Here is a 16,952-nt window from a genome sequence, read left to right as displayed (position 1 = left end):
GGGCTGTGGAGGGGCAGAGCAGGGCTCCTGGGAGGAGAAGAAGAGTGAGAAGTCTATCTGCTTCCATTATTAGATCACCCTTCCCAGAAACTAAAATGTATCTTCAGGTGATACTGCAAATTCATGTTTCTGAAATTAAACGTATCTAAGTTAGGTAATTATTAGGATGGTAGTGTCATTTCCCTGTCATCTGTGGTGAAAATCGAATAGGAGGAAAACCCGTGATGGCCCCAGATCAACTTGACTCCTAGTTAAGTGTTCATTTTGTGCCATCGACGGGCACCCTTGCCAGTGGCGAACTTGACAAGGCTGCTGGGTCTGTGTCGGGTTCTTGGCGTTTCTCCCTCTTCTGGGTGCTGTTCCCCGAGTGATGGGACCGCCTCTCTCTCTGCCTGCAGAACAATCGACCATGACCACCGAATCGGGATCAGACTCGGAATCCAAGCCGGAGCAGGAGGCCGAGCCCCAGGAGGCGGCGGGGCGCGAGGGGGCGCAGCCGGGGGCGCAGCTGGGCCCCGAGCCGGCCGCCGAGGAGCAGCCCCAGGTGCCGGAGCAGCTGGAGGCGGCGGCAGCGCACAGCACGCCGCTGAGGAAGGAGGTGAGCCCGCATCGCCCCGTACCTCTGGCTTTCCAACCCAGAACCGTGAATGAATGTCTGCTGAGCTTTCCCTGGCTTTGCTCTGACCTGGGTCTCTCAGCACTGGCAGGAACCTGGAGGGTGCAGGGGCGGCAGGGACCATCTGCTTGTCCTCTTCTGTTCCCCGGGGAGATGGACACTTAGGCTGTTTTAAGACTTTCAGTGAATGACATTCCACAGCCTTGCTTGGTAACGCCTCCCTTTGATGAAAGCACTTCAGCTCACACTGAAATCTGGACTGCGGGTCCACGGTTTTATCTGAGTTTACTGGGAGGCTAGACACTGCACTGGCAGCTCTAATTATGCTCCCAGTTGTTTATTTAAGCCTCTGGTGGCTCAGACAGTAAAGAATTCGCCTGCAATGCAGGAGACCTGGGTTTGGTCCCTGGGTCCAGAAGATCCCCTGGAGAAGGGCATGGCAACCCACTCTAGTATTCTTGCCTGGAGAATGAATCCCCATGGACAGAGGAGCCTGTTGAGCTGTAGTCCGTGGGGTCGCAAAGAGTCGGACATGACTCAGCGACTAAGCATAGACACACTGGTCCAGAACTCTTCTAATGTCTCCCCGGGGGCTAGTCTGACCTTAAGGTTACCAATTGTCCCTAGTAGGTGTTCAAGCTGCTCTCTTTCTCTCTGCCATGGACATATTCAACTTTGTTCCCTAAATGTGTTTAAGTTGTCATGGATAATGTGATTATTCCTTTTAAAAATTTTCCTACAAAATATAAAGCATGATTTATACCTGGGCCTTGAATGAATCCATATTTAAATTTTTTTGTCTTCAAACCTGGGATCAGTATGTTTTAGGATGCTGACTCATGGGTTAAGGGAATCTGGGACTGTCTACATATGGTTGACTTTATACAGGTTGAAAGTGTCTATGTCAAGCCAGAAATTCTAGAGGATATCGAAGAGACATGAAGTCCCCATGCCTTTTTAAAAACACAACACATAATTATAATGTGTTGACAGCCTGATTATTTCTTTTCTCATAGTACTTAAGTTCTGCTTTTAAACTCTATAGAGTCATGTTGGAACTTCCCTAGTGGTCCAGTGGCTGACTCTGCACTTCTAAATGCAGGGGGCATGGGTTCAATTCTTGGTCAGGGAACTAAGATCTTGCATGCAGTGCGGTAGGGGGTCAAAAGGAAAAGAATAACATTTATTTTCATGCTCTGTCTGATCTCAGACATTTTGTGAAGGGAGCTGTGGGTTATCCTTTAACTTTTGTCAGGTAGAATCTAAGGAGCAGGTGTTGTCATCATGGTTTTCCTTACCTTTTCTATTTGTGTAGACATGATGGTGATAGGGTTTTGTTTGTTTTCAGATCTTCAGAAATTTTAAATTATTAGGCTGGATTTTTCTATCCTCTTCACTCTGAAATGAAATAAACATGAAAGTGGGAGAAGAGTTTCCATACCCAAAAAATATAATTAGACATACATAGTGAATAAATGGATTGATTTTCTATACTCAGATATTTGAAACTAAAGAGAAGTGTGACTCTAAACCACTTTTCTTCTGTGGTTATCTCAGTGTGTCCAGAACTCTTTTCAAGTCCTCTGGACATCAGCTTCCTCATTTACAAAATGGAGAGGTCAGAAAAGATACTTTTCTAAGAACATATCTTTCTTTGGACTCTTCAGTGTGTATTTGCAGACCAGCAGAAGCAGTGGTTGGGCCCATGGGTTGAATATGCATTGGTGGTGATCCAATAGATAGAAGAGGGGTAGAAAAAGTCATTGGAGAGCAGGGCATAGGGAGATTCCAAGGGGACTGACTCAAGGGAGAATGTTACTGTTCTGTAGGATCGCTCCCTCTTAAAGTTCTGAGTCTAGCTTGGACTGGACTGTTAGGCTTTGAAAGCAGATTAAAGCCTCTGAACAGATTTGATATTTCCTTATACTGGCTTATTACAATGAAGGGGGGGAGCAGACTTAAAGGATTATTTTTAATTAATTTCAGTACTGCTAGCTTCATTGAATTGAGTTAGAGCTAAATCAAGTATTTTAACAGTCGTAAAATTACTGAGACGATTAATACTTGAAACTCTGTAGGCTTTACAGTTTATAAGATACCTGGTATGTTTATGGAGCAGTATGGGTCATGGAGTAAAGGACCTGCCCAACAGCTCGACCCAGTGAATGAAAGAAGCAGAATATATTAGATTCAATCTTACATGATTTATTTGCTTTTAAGGCTTATACTATGCAGTGCCTTTGTTTTTTTCTCATCGAAGTATAGTTGATTTACAGTGTCGTCTTAGTTTCAGGTATACAGCAGTGTGATACAGTTATACACACATATTTCTTTTTTTTTCAGATTCTTTTCCATTATAGGTTATTACAGGGTATTGAAGATAGATTCCTGTGCTGTATGGTCCTTGTTGCTTATCTAGTTTAATATATATATACATATATATACATATATATATATATGTATATATATATAGTAGTGTATGTTAAGTTGCTTCAGTTGTGTCCAGCTCTTTATGACCCTATGGGCTGTAGGCCTCCAGGCTTCTCTGTCCATGGGGATTCTCCAGGCAAGAATACTGGAGTGGGTTTCCATGCCCTGCCTCCAGGATATCTTCCTGACGCAGGGGTTGAACCCACGTCTCTTATGTCTCCTGCATTGGCAGGCAGGTTCTTTACCACTAGTGCCACCTGGGAAGCATATATCTGTTAATCCCTAATCTGTCCCCTCACCTTTTCCCTTCTGCTAACTGTGAGAGCCAATGCCTTTTTAAAAAGTCAGGAGCCCAAACTTCCCTGGTAGTCCAGTGGTTAAGACTTCGCCTTCCAATGAAGGGGGTGCAGGTTTGACCCCTGGTTAGGGTGCTAAGATCCCACATGCCTCAGAGCCAAAGAACCAAAACCTAAAATAGAAGCAGTATTGTAGCAAATTCAATAAAGACTTTAAAAATGGTCCATATTAAAAAAAAAAAAATCTTTAAAAGTCATTTGTACCCTTCTTTGCTTGGGAGAAACTTAATGGCATTCACTAAGAACTCAGCACTTCTCGTATAAATATTTGAGTCAAACTGAAAGAAGTCCCTATGGGTACATTCAGGTGGCAGAAATTATTTAGGTGTACCTGTTAGTATTATTTTGTGCATGTGCATCCATTCCTTATATCCTAATTCAGACATCCCTCATCCTGTAGGAAATAGAAAATCCCGTTTCTACAGTGTCCTTTGATTGCCTGAGCAATGCAATATTTATTTCCTGTCTTGCAATGAAAACTGTCCATTGTTTGCTCTCCACAGGTCACTGACAAGGACCAGGAGTTTGCTGCCGGACCTGCCAAGCAGCTCGAATATCAGCAATTTGAAGACGATAAACTTTCTCAGAAATCATCTAGCAGCAAACTATCTCGATCTCCATTGAAGATTGTCAAAAAGCCTAAAAGCATGCAGTGCAAAGTGATACTTCTGGATGGATCAGAATATACCTGTGATGTAGAGGTAAGTGTATATTTAAAATATTTTTTTTGTCCCAGATATTGAGAGCTGGGGCATATTGGTCTAAAGCATGCAAGATGCCGCTTTGTTTTTCCAGATCTCTGGAAAATTACTCAGACCCAGTTTCTAAATACAAAATTATTTCCGGTCTCTCTCTCAGGGGATCAAATTACTGAAAATACTTGTAAAGTCCCCAAAATGTTACAATCAAGAGAAAAATGTGATCTTCTTTTAAAAAAAAAGGAGACAAAATATCTAATACTTTCCATGGTAGGAAAAACATTTTGGAGGCATTAAAAAATCAGTTTTTCTAGCCTGGCTATGAGCTGTCATTGAAATGAATTTTACTTTTTCTATTTGCATTACTTATGGCGGGGTTGTTAATTGGAGGAAACTTACATATTTCTGTACACAGGAATGGTACGGTAATTTGAATGGTGAATGTCCTTTTCCTGCTTGGAGAATGAGTAGGATCTGCAGCTCGAGTGTAAAAGGGTTTTAAAATTCACATCTAAAGCTCGAGTGTAAACGTGTATGCTCCTCTGTGCTCTCGCTGTAAAGAAAACAAAAAAAAATTCCTTCGAGAGAACGGGCAGTTGAGTGACTTTTATCAGAGATGTGTGGCCAGACCAAGTTAACAGCTGAGAGCAACGTGGTCTGGTTGAGAGGGGTAGAGACACGCATGGTTGCTGAGTATCGCCAGAACACAGGCTGGGCGTGAACTCAGGCGGGAGCTACAAGTCCGCCAGGTCCACTGCCCACCACCCACCGCATCTTCTCCCCACGCGGTGCTGGGGAAGAGTCAGTCCCATTTTAGATTTAATATTCTCCTTTAAAGAGCTGTTCCTCTGCCTCCAGCTGCCTGCCCTTGGTCCTTCGCACATCCCTCTGCTTAAACCCCGCCCGCCTCATGACTCCACTAGCCCCTCTTCTGCCAGGGGTGCTGAGAAGCTGTACCTCTGTGTGTGGTTGTGCATTTCAGTTCCATTTTTCTCATGGCGCAGCCAGGACCAAGCCCACCTGATGCCCCGTGTTCTTACAGTCTGCACAATGCGCTCAAGCACCGGTGCTTTTCTTGGAACAGAAGGATCAAATCCATTTCACATTGATAGCATCATTTAGGGTGGGGATGGGGTTGCATTACCAAATTACTACAGATTACAGGGACATAGAAAAAAAAATTTTTAATAAACTCTTAGATCAGAAGTGATTTCATTTATCATGTTAATTTTGAGAACTTTTGTCATCCTGTAACCTGACAATTATTAGTGGGTTGCTTAGTGAAATGGGTTGGTATGTCACCAACTAGGTGAACAGAAAAATTGGATGGGGAGTTAAATATATGTTCTGAGGTTTGCCACACACAGATCCATTTGTTGCAGTTTGCCTGCTGCTTCTGACTTTGCCTAATTTCTTAGCCCAAAGTATTCAGTTATTGATTCAGATGTTTACTCTGGAAATGAGAAGATCCAATAATATGCTTTTACCTGGGCTTTACTATGAAGCTTAAAGCACTTTTGTAACCTTTAGCAATGTTGCATTTTTTCAACGTGGGTCCACCTTCTGGAAAAATGTTTAAGTCAAGAGAAGCTTTTTTCCTTAACTTGAGGGTGAGTCTTTCTACTGAATTATATTTATATAATGAAGTAAATAGGGTTCCCTACCAATCCTCTAGTCAAGACCACCAGAGTTTTCTAAAGAACAGTCTGGAAGAGAGTGGATAGTGTTTCACACAGGGAGAATTCCAGCAGAAAGCGTAGGTGCATCTGTGGAAACAAGTAGCTCAGATGGCTTCCAGTGCCTTTTCCTGTTCTAAGATTCATGGAGAGAAGAAGCACAAAACTCTGGAGACGCAGGATTACCACCCCCAACCCCTGTCCCCAATTTAGCAAGTGAATTAAGAATAGAATACAGGAGACAGTAAGAGGAATACCCCCCCCCTTTTTTTTTCTTTGCATTGAATAAGACCTCAAACAAGGCATTTTATTTTAATGAAATCTCTGTGCCTAGCTGTTTTTCCTCCCTGGCTTATTTAATGTCTTTAATGTTTCACCATCAAAATCAACAAGGCTCAGTTTGCCACAACTGTGTCATGAGAATTTATAGTTGCCAGCAAAGGACCCCCTGCCAATACACACACACAGCTTACCTGTACCTGGTTCTCTCTTCTTTTGATGGTACAAGGTAGCTTTTCCCCTTGCCCAGCAGTGCTGCAGCAGAGGAAACCCAGCGACCCTGAAGATCAAGATACAAGAAGCCTTTGCTCTCTGGAAACAGTGACTTCATGAAGTGTACAGTTCCCGCCCCCACTGTTTTGATGGGAAGCCCTTTCCAATTGTGCTAGATTTTTCAAATTTCCCTCCAGCAGTAGCCGTAGATCATTGTAACATTGGGTGTTTTTCCATTTGAGAGATGTATTTCCTCAGTCATTTTTTTCAAACTCTTCATCGTGACTATCTAAAATATAAAAAGAACTAATTACACATAAAATATAAGAAATCTGATGATCAGCAATTTGATATGCATGTTTGGGCAATGTTTACAGGCCACAGGATTGTCACATTTGCCAACAAAATCACCAATACTGCCATTCCCTTCCTGTCATTTTTATTGGACCTTTAGAGAATGCAAGCTACTTCCTATGGCCAGTTTGTCATCATCATCATTGCTATTTAGTTCTTGAACATGAATTTTTAAAGAGAAAATAAACAGCAGTACCAGTCACAACAATAGAGGAAGCAGTGCTTATCATGTTTATTTTATTTTAATTTCACTCTTATTGTTTCCCGGTTCTGAGGACTCATCTGAGTCTGATTAGTGTACAGTGTATTTTCTGATGACCATCCAGTTAGAAATGTTTCCTCTTATTTGACGCCACTTTCATCTAGTCTGATTTGGTTTTAGGAAAATAAAATAGACATGGTTTGAACTTTGAATCCATATTTCTTCCATATTTTAAGTCATTTTCAGGTGTAGTTTGGTTTGTTCTCCATAAGAAACTCAATGGGTGGAGGAGTCCCAAGCTTTACCTCAAAAGTGGCAGAAGGTAGACCCTGAAGGCAGACTTTGTTTTTCACAAGGTCCTGCTATGTTGCTAGTTTAGCCGTGAGCAAGACCAAGTGCTTATGAGCCCCAGGTAATCCCATGTGGGGCTGGAATCCAGGGGATGATGCCCGTAGGTGAAAGAACTCTAGCCTCTCTGGAGAGATCTTTGCCTCAGATTTGGGCAGATACAGAAGGTACTTAAGTGTAGCAGTAAAACCTTAAAAGCCTGCAGCTCAGACATCCCCCCGAGTTTGGCCATGCCCAGAGGCCTGCAGGTTGATGGACTCCATGACTGAGTACCACTCAGATCCTTCCAAAATCCAGGGTGTTTACTCCAACATGCACGTCTTGCTGCCATTCAGAGATGCTTCCAAGGGACCAGAGAGGATAAAGGAATATTTTGCCCTCTGTCCTAAATATGCTTTCACCACCTTCTAACTGTTTAAAAAATTTCCAGATACCCTGTCTTGCTTGTGATCCAGTTAACTTTCCATATCATGCTTCTGTTTCATGTATTCTACTCACTAGGGTTTAGGTGGAAAAACAAAATCACTGTCTGAATTTTCCATCTTCTCTAGGTTACATGATTAAAATGCCTTATGGTCCGTTTAGAAGTTCTTGAAGAAGTGTGTGTTAGTTGCTCAGTAGTGTCTGACTCTTTGCCACCCTATGGACTGTAGCTCCTCCACCAGGCCCCTCTGCCTGTGGTATTCTCCAGGCAAGAATACTGAAGTGGGTTGCTATTCCCTTCTCCCAAGCATCTTCACAACCCAGGAATCGAACCCATGTCTCCTACATTGCAGGTAGATTCTTTACCATCTGAGCCACCCGGGAAGCTCTTAGAAGTTCTTGATTGGACAACATATAGAATTGCTATCACGCAGAAGGTTAAATAGAACACCTATTGCCTTTCATGGAAGTTGTAGTTATAAAAAATAAAAAAGAATTTTTTCAAACCAATACAAGTATCATTCACTCAACTACTACATAATTCAGAAGTTTTTATTCTGTACAATTGTGTAAATTTGGATTTAACCTCTTGGTGGGTTTCTCTTCAACTGTATGTTTTACTACATCAAAACATCTGTTACGTGCTGTGACCAAGTGGCCCAATCTTGCAGCTGAGCCTTCCAGCCTGAAGACCAGTGGACTCCTGACCACAGAAGGGCTTTAATAAACTTAGTTTCCTTGTGCAGGGACTCTGAGCAACCACAGGAACCGTGACACACGAGGACTGTTAACAGGCCCCTTCTTATTTACCCAACATAGTCAGCATGCAGTCTTCCCAAGGTGTTCAGATTTGACTTCTTGAAGGTTTAAGAGAAACAAACTCTTTTACTAAAAGTGTTAAAACTTTTCTCCTAGTTTTCATTTCAAAAAGTAACAGGGACCATAGCCTCCCAGTGACACAGCTCCAAGCTGATTCAGGGTCCCAGGACAGGAGTCTCTGCCACTAGTTGAGCTTCTTTAGCCTCCTTCCTAGAGGAGGGCCTTGGTTACAGCTTCCAAACATCTCTTGAGGTGTTGTCTCCACCAGGCATCTCATTCACATCTCTGTATTTTGTAGAAAACTTTGATTGATTTGTACATGGCAGGTACTGAAACAGTTTTTAACAAGGGGCTGCATCATTTGAGTCTTAATTACGATTTGTCTTAATGAGCCTTCTTTTTTCTTGTTTACAACCATTCCAGTCCCAGAACCGACATCACACAGTGTGCCAAAGATGACGAGGAAGACGCTGATATAAAGCATTTCTTGAGGGCCTGCAGTGTTCCAGGCACTGAGAACCAATTGAGGCAAAGACTTCATGCTTAGACAGGGTGTTCTCTTCCTCGGGAGTCACATGGGTTTAGATCTGGAAGGATCATTGGAGATAACTTTGTCTCCTGTCCCATTTCACCAAAGAGGAAATAGGCCCAGAGTAGTTAATGTTATGCCCGAGTGCACACAGCCTGGAAAGGACCAGGAAGGGCTAGGGCCCAGATCTCCTGCCCTCTGCTCCAGAACTCTCTCTGTTGTTCAATCACTAAGTCGTGTCTGACTCTGTGACCCCATGGACTGCAGCGCGCCAGGCTTCCCCGTCCTTCACCGACTCCCAGAGTTTGCTCAAACTCATGTCCATTGAGTCGGTGATGCCATCCAACCATCTCATCCTCATCTAAGAGACAGGTTGAGTTGATGGAAAGGATGTCATCTTCTCAAGACTTCTTAAACCTAACTTCTCAAAAGGACCACTAAGGCCTTGCTTCTGGCTATACTATCATGAAATAAGATGCCCTGAAAGATACCTGCACCCCTATGTTCATAGCAGCACTATTCATAGTAGCCAAGACATGGAAACAATCTAAATGGCCATTGACAAGGGAATGGATAAAGAAGCTGTGGTACATATATACAATGGAATATTACTCAGCCATAAAAAAGAATAATATAATGGCATTTGCAGCAACGTGGATGGACATGGAGATTATCGTACTAAGTGAAGTAAGTCAGACAGAGAAATGCAAACATATCACTTACATGAGGAATCTTAAAAATGATAGAAATGAACTTATTTACAAAGTAGAAAATCACAGACATAGAAACTTATGGTCACTAAAGGGAAAAAGAGGGGGATGAATTGGAGTTTGGGATTAAAGTAATTATTCCCATTACTATATGTGGGCTTCCCATGTGGCATGATGGTAAAGAGTCCACCTGGCAATATAGGAGATGCAAGAGATGCAGGTTCGATCCCTGGGTTTGGAAGATCCCATGGAGAAGGAAATGGCAACCCATTCCAGTATTCTTGCCTGGAGAATCCCATGGATAGAGGAACCTGGTGGGCTACAGTCCATGGAGTTGCAGAGTTGGACACAACTTAGCAACTAAAACAAAAACAGCAACTACTACTACTGCATATAAAGTAGGTAAACAAAAGCACCTACTGTATAGCGCAGGGAACTATATTCAATATCCTGTAATAACCTATAATGGAAGATGATCTGAAAAAAATATTTTTTTTTCTGTTTGCATTACATGAGAAGCTAACACAACTTTGTAAATCAATTCTACTTCAATTGAAAAGAAAAGATATTCTGTGAAGAGTAGAACTTGGAAGCAGCACTTTTTAATTTTGAGTAAGAAGGGGGAAACAGCTGGGGAAATGTCTTGCAGAAGCTCTTCAAAGTGGGTAAGGGGCCAGAGCTCCAGCTGATCTCTGCTCCTTGCTAGAACATAGAATGTCTGGGAGCCAGTTTTACAGTTGTTGTGTGTCCTACTCAGAGTGGAAAGGCAAGTCTGATCTGGGACCCTCACCATCCTTTCTGGAGAGAAACATTTCGACAATACAGTGATCTTTTCCCCCACTTTTCCTGATCAATTGCCAGTTCATTTCATAATTACAGCTTTTCCCCCAAGAAAGACAGGTTATAATTTTCAAGATTATAGTTCGTCTCCCTTTTGTTAGCATTTAAATTGATGCTTTTCTTTTTCTGGCCATAGTCTTGGCTCTGCGGGAAGTTTAGGGAGAACGCTACTAGCATCAACCTCAAAGTGAGAAAAGTCTTTTCAAAGTTAGTTCATAACCTCGAAAATGTCTACATGGTGGATCATCTCTTGAATTTGATACCACTTTCTTTGTTGTTGTTACCTTCAATGTCAGAGGCAGGTGTCTTTGACCTTGTCCCTTCTTGGACAGCAGAGCTCAAGTCTTGTAGAATAATAGGTTCTTAGAGTCGGAGGACGGTGTAAACTCTAGTTCAGTCCTGCATTCACATTCCAACAAAGTGCAGAGGTAAGTTCTGGAAGCCTGGAGGACAGTGATATTAAAGTCCTTGTCTTTGGGACACAGTAAAATAGTCACAGAAAACCAGCTTGCACACGGTTCCATGGTGTCCGTCCACATACCAGCTGATCTGGTCCTAGAGAGAAGTGCACACAGGCAGGCAGCAGTTAGTGTCAGGATTTGACTGCCATGTACGCCTTATAGTCCAATGTCAATTGGCACGGGAGGAGAGCTGAATATGAGGATCGTAGTTTGAAAACCCTTGTAATTTAAAAGGAGATAGCCAACTGTTACTTCCCTGGTAGCTCAGTGATTAAGAATTCTCCTGCCAACGTAGGAGGCACAGGTTCTATCCCTGGGTCAGGGAGATCCCCTGGAGAAGGGAATGGCAACCTACTCCAGTATTCTTGCCTGGAGAATCCTATGGACAGAGGAGCCTGGAGGACCTCAGTCCATGGGGTCACAAAGAGTTGGACATGACTGAGCCCGCATGCACAGCACAGCTTATCACCTAATAATATATTAAATACTAGAAAGTATTTCTTAAATCTGAGAAAGTGAATTTCATGTTGACTCTCCCTTTCTAGGCTTTTTTTTCCCCCAACCTGGAAAGAAAATTATCAGTGTTTGCATATGAGCTAATCATTTATCTGGCAGTTGGGGAAATGCTGAATGATTTTATTAAATATGAACAGGAAGTAACTGCACTCAACACCCACTTGTGAGGACTGAGGCATTGACCTCAAACAGGAAATTTGCTTTTCTCACGCTGCCCGGCTTGAACCTGCTGAGATCAGACAGAAGATGCGGCTAAGGGTCTGTTGCTGCTATGCCAGAAATCAGTAGGTGTTTAACAAGCCTGAATATGTGCTGAAGATAATTAAACGCACTCCATTTCTGGCTTTCAGCACTAGCCGCCTCTGGTGAGCCAATTCCCAGTTTATGGTGAGTGAGGAGGCAGTGGTCCTTGGCGTTGATGATGAACTCCTCAAAGCGTGTAGGAAAGTCTATTAGAGGTGTCCGACTAAGTCACCCATTTTTCCTTCACACTTGATCCCTTCAGAAGTCCCTTTACAGTCTTTCTAGTTCCAGTAAGCCTTAATCCAGTATAGTTTCCAGTTTCTTCCTTGGTAACTCTGAGTAGTGTTATTTGAAGAGGTTTCTTTACTATTTTTTTTTAATCAGAGGTTAGTTGCTTTACAATGTTGTGTTTGTTTCTGCTGTACAGCAGAATGAATCAGCTGTACACATATGGTGTATGTTAGTCGCTCAGTCATGTCCAACTCTTTGTGACTCTATGGACTGTAGCTGGCCAGGCTCCTCTGTCCATGGGATTCTCCAGGCAAGAATACTGGAGTGGGTTACCATTCCCTTCTCCAGGGGATCTTCTCAACCTGGGGATCAAACCAGAGTCTCCTGCATTGCAGGCAGATTCTATACCATCTGAGCCACCAGGGAAACCCCGTATTATGCCCTCTTTTTTGGATTTCCGTCCCATTCAGCTCTTTACGACAGAGAATTGAGACCACACAGTTTTGAATGTCTTAAAAATGCAGGTTTCCCTGGTGGCTCAGATGATTAAAGAATCTGCCTGCTTTGTAGGAGTCCAGGTTTGATTGCTGGATCGGGAAGATCTAGAGAAGGAAATGGCAGCCCACTCCAGTATTCTTGCCTGGGAAATCCCATGGACGGAGGAGCCTGGCAGGTATAGTCCATGGGGTCGAAAAGAGTCAGACATGACCTAGCAACTAAACAAGAACAACAGCACAAAATGCAGGTCATCCTGTATTTGTCCTTCTGTAGCAAGTAGAGAATAGGAGAGTCTTGGGGAGCCTGTTATCCTTGAGGAGTTTTTGTGCTGTGCTGGGTTTTAATGCAAATAACCAGGGAGGATAGGAGCAACTCAGAAAAAAGAAAGAATTGGAAATCTACTCAACTCACTTCCCTGTCATGCTGAGACAGATTCTCTGCTTTTGTAGGGAACTTTCTCTCTTGCCTGAAGAAATTGGGAGTGGCTGTTTGAGGCTCGTTTCTTAGATTCTTCTTTCTTTTTTAGGATCTAGGTTTTGAAATAGGGCTGATGTATAAAAAGCATGACTCCAAATCTTTAGCTGACTGTAAATACCTCCCTACGAGCAAAGAGTCCTCCGCAGTGGTTCATGCTGTTAAAAATGGTATGCACGTGTCCAATCATATTTTTGGCAGATATTTATTATTAGAATGTGTTGGCTGACATTCCCTGCGGTGATATTTAAGTCAAGTAGCATTCACTTATTTTATTTACTTATTTTTAGATTTCTAGAATAATTCTTATTGTACTCAGGATATTTACACAGTTCTCTTTAGAATTTTGGCAGATAAGGAGATGAGAAAAGCACACAGGGAGAATTTGAAACGTCAGGAGCAGCTGAGAGTGGAAAGCAAAGGCCAAGGGCCCGCCAGGAAGGATGGGCTTGACTTGCTAACAGGGTTGGGTATTTGCACATACTGGTTTTCTGTGCGTGTGGGTGCTCAGTTTTGTGTGACTCTTTGCAACCCTGTGGACCCACCAGGCTCCTCTGTCCATGGGATTCTCCAGGCAAGAATACTGGAGTGGGTTGCCATTTCCTCCTCCAAGGGACCTTCCTGACCCAGGGATTGAACCTGCTTCCCCTGTGTCTCCTGTACTGCAGGCGATTCTTTACTGCTGGGCCATCCAGGAAATTGGTTTTCTAGCTGTATAACACGTTACCATAAACTTGGAGATGTAACACATATCATCTCACATTTTTTGGCTAGATTGTTGCTCAGCATCTTATAGAGGAGAAGTCATGTTCTTCACCGATTGCATCTTCGTCTAGAGGCAGGTCTAGGGGAGGATGCATCTACGTGCTTTCCGGTGCTGTTGGTGAAATGCATTTCCTTCTGGTTGTAGGACCGAGGTCCCCTGTTGCTGCCTGTCAGCCAGGGACGACTCAGGGCTGCTGAGTTTGCTGTCAGTGCATGAGGCTCCGTCCGTCCCAGCAACAGAGAACCTCTCTCACCTTAGATTCCTCTACATTCAAGTCTCTCTATTCCCCACCTTCTGCTGCCAACTGGAGAAAACTCTCTGCTTTTAAGGGCTCGGCTGATTAGGACAATGTTCCTATCGAAAGGTCACTGGTGCCAGCTAGTGTAACCTAATTGTTAGATCTACTCTGTCTGAACCCCCAGGGATCAGGCGGGGTGTATACACCAGGGAGATGAAAAATCACAGTAGGTGATGGGCACTTCTGAGGGGTTTTGCTTTGGGTAGCCGGTTGACCATTTGTGTTTTTAAAAGGTACTTCTACTAAATAATAGTTGAAACAGGGATGCTAGTTGGAAAGAGATGCTGAGGACCAGAACCAAGCCAGTGGCCAGTGGGACAGAAGGGCGGGGATGGATTTTAAAGAACTACTCAGAACATGAGCAGACATGATTAGCTGGCCGTGTGGGCAGAGACGGTGACTGATGATGGCATCCACATTTGTAGACTACAGTGGAAGAAGAAGAGTGCGTGGGGGGAGACGAAGTCTAATGCAAACCTGTTGAATGGGAGATGCCTGGAATGTGAAAGTGGCAGTCTGCTGTTGCAGTCAGGTACATTGTTTGGCCTTTGCAAGAGAAGTCAGGCTGGTGGGCACTGTGCAAGCCAGTACCATTTACAGTGAGCCGCACAGAGGAGTGGATGAAACAGTGCCGATGGCCAGTGAATGAGTGGGAAGAGCATTAACAGTGGCACTCCGGGCAACACTTGACGCTTCGAGTTGGGGTGGGAGTGCTCTGTCCAGCTTCCCCCCGCCCCCAGACGCTCCTGTACACCCAGCCCCAGTCTCTTTGGGCTGTACCCCTAGCTTAGGAACTGGATGCGCTAGACCCCGTGGGGACACTGCAGCAGTGATTGTGATTGAGCGTTATTGTTGCTGTTCGGTCGCTAAGTCGTGTCCGACTCTTTGCCACCCCGTGGACTGCGGCACGCTAGGCTTCGCTGACCTTCACTATCTCCTGGAATTTGCTCAAACTGACGTCCATTGAGTCAGTAATGCTGTGTAGCCATCTAACCTTCTGTCACCCCCTTTTCCTTTTGTCTTTGATCTTTCCCAGCATCAGGGTCTTTTCCAGTAAGTCAGCTCTTCTCATCAGGTGGTGAAAATATTGGAGCTTCAGCTTCAGAATTGGTCCTTTCGGTGAATATTCAAGGTTGATTTCCTTTAGGATTGACTGGTTTGATCTCTTTGTAGTCCAAGGGACTCTCAAGAGTCTGCTCCAGAACTGTCATTCAAAAGCATCAATTCTTCGGTGCTCAGCCTTCTTTATGGTCCAGTTCTCACATCTGTGTGACTACTGGAAAAACCATAACTTTGACTAGATGGACCTTTGTTGGCAAAGGGATGTCTCTGCTTCTTAACACGTTGATTAGGTTTGTCTTAGCTTTCCTTCCAAGGAGCAAGCATCTTTGAATTGTGGTTGAGTAGTGGGTCTCCTTCAAAAAGGTTCAGGAGAGACTCTTCACAGAGAAACATTCCCAGTGTCACTTTCTAACTGCCGTCAAGGCATGGCACTGCTGAAAACAGGAGGCCATGGAATGTCCCAGGTACCGTCCATGGAGAAGTAGTGTCATTCACTGTGATTGATTCTTGTTCTCCCTCCTGTCCAATGCCATTTCTCCCTTTATTTCTTTAATTTGGCTTTTTGCTGTCCTTTGTACATTAGAATTTCAGTTACACAAAGTGATAAGGACAATAACGTTACATTTCCTCTAAGGAATGACTGAGCCCTGTTTCTTGGAACACTTGAACAAGACAGGGGACTTCCCTGCTGGTCCAGTGGTTTTGACTTCATCTTGCAATGAAAGGGGAGCAGGTTTTGAGCCTGGCTGGGGAGCTGAGATCCCACAATCCTCAGGGCCAAAAAAAAACAAAACAGAAGCAATATATTTGTAACAGATTCTTTCAATAAAGCCTTTTAAAATGATCCACATCAAATTAAAAAAATTTAAACAAGACTGTTAGAACCACTGGGCTTCCCAGGTGGTGCTAACGGTAAAGAACCCACCTGCCAATGCAGGAGACATAAAAGACACGGGGTTCGATCCCTGGGTTGAGAAGATCCCCTGGAGGAGGAAACGGCAACCAGTATTCTCCAGTATTCTTGCCTGGAGAATCCCATGGACAGAGGAGCCTGGCAGGCTACAGTCCATGGAGTCACAGAGTCAGATATGACTGAAGCCACTTAGCACACAGCGTGTTAGGACTAATCTTACGTTAGCATACCATGTCATTCTGTGATCTTTCAGTAACTGTGAAGGGGTGGTGTTATTCAGAAAGATTTTTTAACTCTTTACATCTCAAATTAGAAAACAATACCCTCTCCCCACCACCCCACCCAACCTGCACCCTACCCATCCCCTCCCCCGCCAATGCATAGTCTCCTGCAGTTTTCCATTTCAGGGTTGTGGTCATGGCCCGCTGTTCATTCAGGAAATACCACCTCCTCCCACGCCCTCCCCCTCCTCTTGGTCTAGGGCACATGGGCATCTAAGCTGAGCCCAGGTTCCTTCTCTCAAGAGCTATAAAACCACGGATTCTTTTCCTCTTCAGTTCTGTGGTTTGTAATGACCAGCCAGTGTACTTTCAGGTTTTTGTTTGCTTCTTGTAGACTAGATCACAGATTTCAAATTGTGGGATTCTCGTTGGAATGCATTACAGTTCTATGAGGAACGTTAGCATCTCATAACCTGGTATGATATCCCTTGTTGGATGCCTACTGTGGATATTTTATCTCTAGATAAATGGAATTTGGGTCTTCCTTTTGTTTGTCCTGCCAAGGCTCATCTATTTTGTTAGTGTTGCCTAGTGACTGTTTCCTGTGGTTTGGTTCCAAGATGTGGCAAATTTAAATGGCCAGATTAGATACTAATTCATGAAAGGTTTTGATCAGTGGGGGTTTCTTCTCCTCGACAAACAAGGCATCTTTGCTGCATCAGAATGTATGTGTCCTGTGTGACAGACAGCTGTGTATAACTGGTATGCACATTGGA

At 43.7% G+C, this 16,952-nt stretch overlaps 1 protein-coding gene across 5 annotated transcripts in view; it reads left to right on the top strand.

Moving 5' to 3' along the window:
• Positions 1–16,952, top strand: part of EPB41L3 (erythrocyte membrane protein band 4.1 like 3) — a 145,328-nt gene that overhangs the window by 44,928 nt on the left and 83,448 nt on the right. For all 5 annotated transcript variants that reach the window (XM_055417168.2, XM_055417171.2, XM_055417169.2 and 2 more), the window contains exons 2-3: positions 399–598; positions 3,906–4,103. In XM_055417168.2, the coding sequence (XP_055273143.2) occupies positions 410–598; positions 3,906–4,103 (387 nt within the window). In that variant the 5' untranslated portion in view covers positions 399–409. The remainder of the gene's footprint in view (positions 1–398; positions 599–3,905; positions 4,104–16,952) is intronic.

Source organism: Moschus berezovskii, chromosome 28, assembly GCF_049115385.1.
Source record: "Moschus berezovskii isolate FMDL1 chromosome 28, NW_MosBer_1.0, whole genome shotgun sequence".
In the NCBI taxonomy this organism is placed as follows: Eukaryota; Metazoa; Chordata; class Mammalia; order Artiodactyla; family Moschidae; genus Moschus; species Moschus berezovskii.
This window is presented reverse-complemented; position numbering and strand designations above follow the sequence as displayed.